This window comes from Lucilia sericata, unplaced genomic scaffold (assembly GCF_015586225.1).
Source record: "Lucilia sericata isolate MDLA Ls3-8-SP2 unplaced genomic scaffold, ASM1558622v1 Contig000103F_arrow, whole genome shotgun sequence".
NCBI classification, from domain to species: domain Eukaryota; kingdom Metazoa; phylum Arthropoda; class Insecta; order Diptera; family Calliphoridae; genus Lucilia; species Lucilia sericata.
This window is the reverse complement of record NW_023994135.1, coordinates 567,942-574,513: the sequence shown is the minus strand read 5'-3', so window position 1 is coordinate 574,513 and position 6,572 is coordinate 567,942. Positions and strand designations below refer to the sequence as shown.

The window sequence follows — 6,572 nt, the reverse complement described above, 5'->3', positions numbered from 1 at the left end:
GATTTCAAAATATTGTTTTTACATATTCATTGTTTACAATTATTTGAAGGATTTTTTTTTTATTTTAATCTATATAGGCTTTACGTTATATATATGTGTTAGCCTGATTGGCCTAAATATTTTAGGATTTAGTTATTTTACAAAAATAAAATACAGTATTAAATATAATTTTTTTTTTTAAATAATACTTGTTAATATGTATATTAAGTCTATGCATTGAATTCATTTGCAATTAACATACGATACCTTAATGCTGATTCAGTATATTTATAGAGAGAATAAAAATTAGAGCCATTTAGTAAATTTAGAACTTCGTATAAGTAAAGGTGAATTTTCCCAAAGAAGTATTTCCTAATGTCTTTATAAATTGGACAAACACCTATAAAGTGGTAGGTGTTCTCCACTTCATCTAAATTACACATAGTACAGCTGCTATCTATATTTGTACAGTAAGCTCTTCCATTTAAATTAAGTAAACCACATCTCACTTTCATAAGCAGGCAAGTAGCACGAGTTGAATATTCTGCAGCAAAAATAGGGATAACATTATAATTGAGTAGGGAATACATATCATGATGAGAGTTCTCTGCGCTTAGTACATATTCACCGTGTTCTTTTGTTTTCATTAGCTCAACTATTATATTACTGTATGTACAAAGAGGGTTATTGTTATTTTCAGGTATAAATTGTAGGGATCGACTGATAAGTGTCCACTCGTTAGCCCAGAAAACATTTTGTGATATGACAGCTTGTGCAAGGATACGTGGTAACCTTTGTGAATGCATATTTAGTACTTTATTTATATATGCAAAATGGAGTTTTAGAGTCGAAATATATAAATATCGAAATATAAAAATTAAAAGTAAGTAATCATGTTACCATAGATTGATTAAGCTCCTGCACTATTTTTAAATTTTGTTTATAATAATTCTCTTTATTTTCAATAATTTATAGACTTTGTAAATTTTGAGATTTTTCGCTTCATGATCTTTGGCTTTTACAGAAATAATTAATTTATAACGTCGAAATATATAACTCTAAAACACAGTACAGTCAAATGTAGTTGTTGCACTCTTTCATATGCAAATGAAACTCTTTACCACACATTGGGTACATTAACAGTCATTTTACCGGTCATTTGACTGTCATTATTGATGGAATTATCCATTAACTATTTTTTTTTAGCAATTTTATAAAAAAAATGTTGCAAGAGTGTTAGTGAAATCATTTTGTATGTGTTAGTTTCGGTCATACATTTCTTGTAGGGTTGATAAAAAAAACTTTGACAAAACTGCAAACTTGAACAGCTGTTTTCGATTGTAGTGTGTGAATTTTTTCGGAACAAGTCGGTTTTAGTGACATTTCTCAAAAAAAAACCCAATATAGAGCGTTTTGAGACGATAAAAGATATAAATTTTTTTGTCGGCCACGCCTACTTTCGAGTGGGCGGGGCTCCAAGTTTAATACATTTTTGTGTATATCTCGAAAACTGTTTTCCAATGATATATAACATGATACTACATGGGTACTATGGGTATTTCCCGGAAAATATATATTTTGACCCGACATTTTTTTCATCTAAAAGAAATCGGAAAAAATGTTTATATAATTCTGTTATAAATTTCTATATATTAATAGCCAATGAATTAAGCTTTTATTTAAGGTATAAACCATTTCTGTATCTAATCAAATGAAAGAGATATTTGATTTCAAAAACCATTTATTTTATAATTTAATTTACATATCATCAGAGTTGTCAGATTCCCCTGATGAAGACATTTAAAAAATATTTTTTATTTACACGGCTTTCTTTGCTTAATAAAGATTTCCTAAATAGCCAGCCTACGACCGGGCGCAAGGATTTTCTCATCTATGGTATGTCCAACACCGGCTTCGCTTAATAAAGATTTCCTGAATAGCCGGCCTACGGCCGGGCGCAAGGGTTTTCTCCTCTATGGTATGTCCAACACCGGCTTCCCTTAATAAAGATTTCCTAAATAGCCGGCCTACGGCCGTGCGCAAGGATTTTCTCCTCTATGGTATGTCCAACACCGGCTTCGCTTAATAAAGATTTCCTAAATAGCCGGCCTACGGCCGGGCGCAAGGATTTTCTCCTCTATGGTATGTCTAACACCGGCTTCGCTTAATAAAGATTAGTATACATACGTTTTTTTTCTTAATAGCAAAACCATCATTAAATAATTAATATCTCAGGAACTATAATACTTACAAAAACATATTATACCTTAATAAAAAGCTCAATATCTTGGCTTTTAAACAATCTAATTTATATACTTACCTATAAAAGCATTTTTTCCCGATTTTTTATATAAACCTCAAAAATATCGGGTCATATATATATGACCCGATATTTATAATCATATATATATATATATATATATATATATATATATATATATATATTCTTTTGATGAAAAATTTTTGTAAAATGTTTATATTTTATTAAAAAATAAAGATAAAGATATTAATATTTGTGAGGAAAATATATTCTGAATTGAATAATGTTTGTTTCAAACGAAAAATTCTATTCCGGCAGATTAATTTGCAAAAATTAAGTGAGTGCCTGAAGTTAAGTAAAACTTAATTTTTTTGTGAAAAATAAACATAAAAAAGTGCATATCCATGAAAATAATATATTACGAATAACATTTCATACATATATATGTATGTATTATTTCGATTAGGTAGGTAGGTAGGTAGGTTGATAGGAGGATGTATACTACATCAAATCCGAAGAAATACACCTAGGCCACTATCGGGCCTGTTGTGCGCTCCAATTCAAGAAAAAAAAAAAAAAAAAAAAAAAAAAATTGTTCACTGAATGTATTATTTTTCCATGTTCAGAAACTCAGTTTCCTGGACGTAATTCCTAAGAATCTTCCAATCGGTGTTGGTTAAGAATGTTATTTCTGGAATAACATCACTTCCAAGATACTTGGATCTAACTTCGACGAATGCCTGACAATGGCAAAGAAAGTGCTCCAGAGTTTCACTGTCCTCTCCACATGCTCTACATTCGTCTGAATTCGCACGTCCAATTTTGTATAGATGTGCTCGTAATCCTGTGTGTCCACTGAGAATACGTACCATCATACTAACCTCAGACTTGCTCATTTTGAGAAGATTTCTCGTCTTGCTCTCATCAGGGTCACCCCATAGAATCTTTGTGGTTCTACCCACCGTTTCATTATTCCAAGAGGCCTTATGGGATTCTCTCATCCATATTTTTAATTCAGCTTTTGTTGCGTCGAATGGTTTTGCGTTTGTCAGGTTAACTACATCGAGCTCCCTTCCCTTTAAAGCTATTACATTCGCCCTTTCGTTGCCGGCTACTCCCGAGTGGCCTGGTACCCATATGATGTGAACCTTACCTCTGGGAGAGTATTCAGTTAAAGCTTTCTTACAATCCAATACGGTCTTAGATTTAATTCTATCACCTGATATCGCACAAATTGCCTTCTGGCTGTCGGTAAATATATTAAGCCCTGTGGGCGCCATATTTATTCTAATCCAATTTACACATTCCGTTATTGCTCGTACTTCTGCCTGGAAGCTTGTGTTATGATTAGGTAAACGGTGGTATATTTCTGTTTCTGGGTCTTCAATATAGAACCCCAGACCCACTTTGTCCCCTAATTTAGAGCCATCCGTGTAGCAACGGATTCCTACTGGTATTTGCTCTAATGTTCCGCTTGACCAAGACATTCTATCTGGGATTAGCGTTTCAAAGTTTCCGACATATTCAGTGTCTGGTATGCGATCAGGCACGTCCGATGAATGTGTATAACCTTCCAATGTGTCCAGTATACATTGATGACGTGTCCTATAACCGTTTTTGGCCAGTTCGCCTAAAGTAAAGAGCCGTTCGGCTGTAAGCGCCGCCTCATATCTTATATATGTTTCAATGGGTGGAATATCTAGCAACGTTTCCAGAGCCTTGGTTGAAGTAGTACACATGGCACCACTTATACCCAAGCAGCATGTACGCTGAACTCCCTGTAGTAGTTTGATATTACACTTTTTGTCCAAAGCAGTCCACCAGATTATTGAAGCATAAGCTAGAATTGGTCTAATTACACTTTTATAAAGCCAATTTGTCATAGTAGGACTAAGACCCCATTTCATGCCTATGGTTCTCCTACATATCGCCCAGCACCGATGTGCCTTGTTGATCCTATCCTCTATGTGGTGTCTCCATTTTAATTTCCGGTCAAGTATTACACCTAAGTACTTAACTTTGTCTGTCACCGGTATCTTCTTGTCCAAGAAGCAAGGTTCAGTATATGTAGAAATTTTTGTCTTTCTTGTGAAAAGACAGATTTCCGTCTTCGCCGGGTTAACATTGAGGCCTCTCGGTTGAGCCCAGCTCAAGGCCGTATTCAGAGCCTCCTCAGCTCTTCTACACAAGTAATTTGGATCCTTTCCCTTTAAAAGTATTACGACATCGTCTGCATAGCAGACAGGTCTAAGTCCTTTCTCGGTTAGGGTCCTTAGGAGGCTATTAATCGTGGTGACCCAGAGTAAAGGTGACAAAATGCCACCCTGTGGTATACCGCGAAATACCTTTTTCCTGATAGTTATATCGTACATCTCGCAGCTTATCCATCTGTTCCTTAGCATGTAGTTGATCCAGTTACGGAGCACCCGGTCAACATAAAACTGGTCTAGGGATTGGATAAGGGTATCAGTGTGCACGTTATTGAAAGCGCCTTCGATGTCAATGCATACTGCCAGTGTATACAGTTTGCTATCGAAAGATTCACTTATGTAGTGGACAACTTCATTTAAAGCGGTCTCCACCGATCGTCCCTTTACATAAGCATGCTGCTTATATTTAAGGTCATTGTATGGTATGCTGCTTTTAACCATGCTATCGACTATCCGTTCCAAGGTTTTAAGTAGGAAGGACGTAAGACTTATCGGTCGATAGGACTTAGGTGTCGCATAGCTAGGTTTCCCTGGTTTGGGTATAAATATTACCCTTGCATCCTGCCATTTAACTGGGGTATATGCCAATTTTAAGCATGCAGTGAATATCTGTGACAGATGTACGGAAACCAGTCCCGCCTCCATCTGCAAAAGTGCCGGGAAAATTCCATCCGGCCCTGCAGCTTTATAGGGAGCAAAGCTCTTGATTGCCCCTTTAACCATGTCAGTTGTAATAACTATTTCCGTGTTACCCTCCCCTTCCTCCAATATCGGTTCATCTATGTTATTCGATATACCGGGTGGGAAATGAGAATCCATTAGGAGTTTCATTGTCTCCTCCATATCCTCAAGCCTCCTGCCCGTGTCATCGATCATAGATTCCGGTTGGACATGAGTTTTGGATAGGAATTTTTTTATCTTCGATACCTCATTTACGCTATCTACCTGTTCACAGAAAAGTTTCCAGGAGTCTCGTTTGGCTCTTCGAACGATTTTCTTATATTCACCAAGTTTATTACGATACTCATCCCAGTATACTGCGGTCTTTTTACGCCGTGCCCGGTTAAATAGTTTGCGAAGAGTCTTCCCAAGGTTCCGGATCTCCCCAGTTACCCAGGGTTTTTCCTGGGCAGATCTCCGCTCTCGCAGAGGGCAGCTGTCCTCGAACGATTCAACCAGGGCACTTGTGAACGTTTCCACTTTGGCATCTATATCCTCTTTATTTCGACATTGAAAAGTGTCCTGACCTAAACGGTTCTTTAGTAAGGCCCCGAACATTGTCCAATTAGTTTTAGACTTATTCCGAAACTTTATCGGCTTTGGTGGTGGCCTTAGTATTTTGAATCTTATGTACCGATGATCAGAAAAGGAGTGCTCGTCCGAAACTCTCCAATCCTGAATTTCGTTTATAAGCTCTTCTGAACATATAGTTATATCTAATACTTCTTCTCTGATTCTATTGACGAAGGTAGCTTTATTACCTAAGTTCAATGTTATCAAGTCTTTAGTATTAAAGAAATCCATGAGGGCTTGTCCCCTGCGATTGGTGTTTGTACTACCCCAAGATACATGATGCGAGTTGGCATCACAACCTATTACAATTTTCTTATTTTTCCTTTGTGCCTCTTCAACCAGTTTCATCAGATCCGACGTTGGTGGTAGGGTCGGAGAATCGAAAGGCAGGTAAATAGATGCAAGGTATATGTTGCCTCGACCTTGCTTCAGCACCGTTGCATCCGATGTTGATAATCCTGTTGAGAGGAGAAAACATAAGTTCTTGTGACATAAGATACATGTTCTCGGGCGAGATCCTGTATCAGCGTAGAAAAGTTGGAAATTTACGTGATTTAATCCAGAAACCTTGTTGCGAATCGTCCAAGGTTCCTGGATTAAAGCTATATGTATTTTACCTGTGTTGATTTTAGCCATCAGAGCGTTGGTAGCTGTCTCGCTCCGATGGAGGTTTATTTGGATAACCTCAATCATGGTCATCCATTAAACTGTCTTCCAGCGAGTTGGTGGTCACCTCCTCGCTCTTTGGATTTGACTCCTCCGGATAGCCTGAAGTGGCTATTAATGCAGTGAGTACTGTTGATGGCACTGCGGTGTCCTTATCAGGCATA

General features: G+C 37.0%; 1 protein-coding gene across 1 annotated transcript; it reads right to left on the bottom strand.

Annotated features, from left to right (window-relative positions):
• Window positions 1-209: 209 nt before the first annotated feature.
• LOC119600064 lies at window positions 210-812 on the bottom strand. Its single transcript, XM_037950089.1, has 2 exons — window positions 608-812; window positions 210-523 (listed from the first exon to the last, which is right to left on the bottom strand). Exons 1-2 carry the CDS (start codon window positions 783-785, stop codon window positions 210-212), a joined length of 492 nt encoding a protein of 163 aa, XP_037806017.1. The 5' UTR covers window positions 786-812.
• Window positions 813-6,572: the final 5,760 nt, after the last annotated feature.

Excerpts from the sequence above, each read along its gene's own strand:
- LOC119600064 (XM_037950089.1), bottom strand. The coding sequence starts at position 785 with ATGCATTCACAAAGGTTACCACGTATCCTTGCACAAGCTGTCATATCA. Across the intron at positions 524-607 it reads AATGAAAACAAAAGAACACG|AATATTCAACTCGTGCTACT; the intron begins GTGAATATGTAC and ends TTTTTGCTGCAG.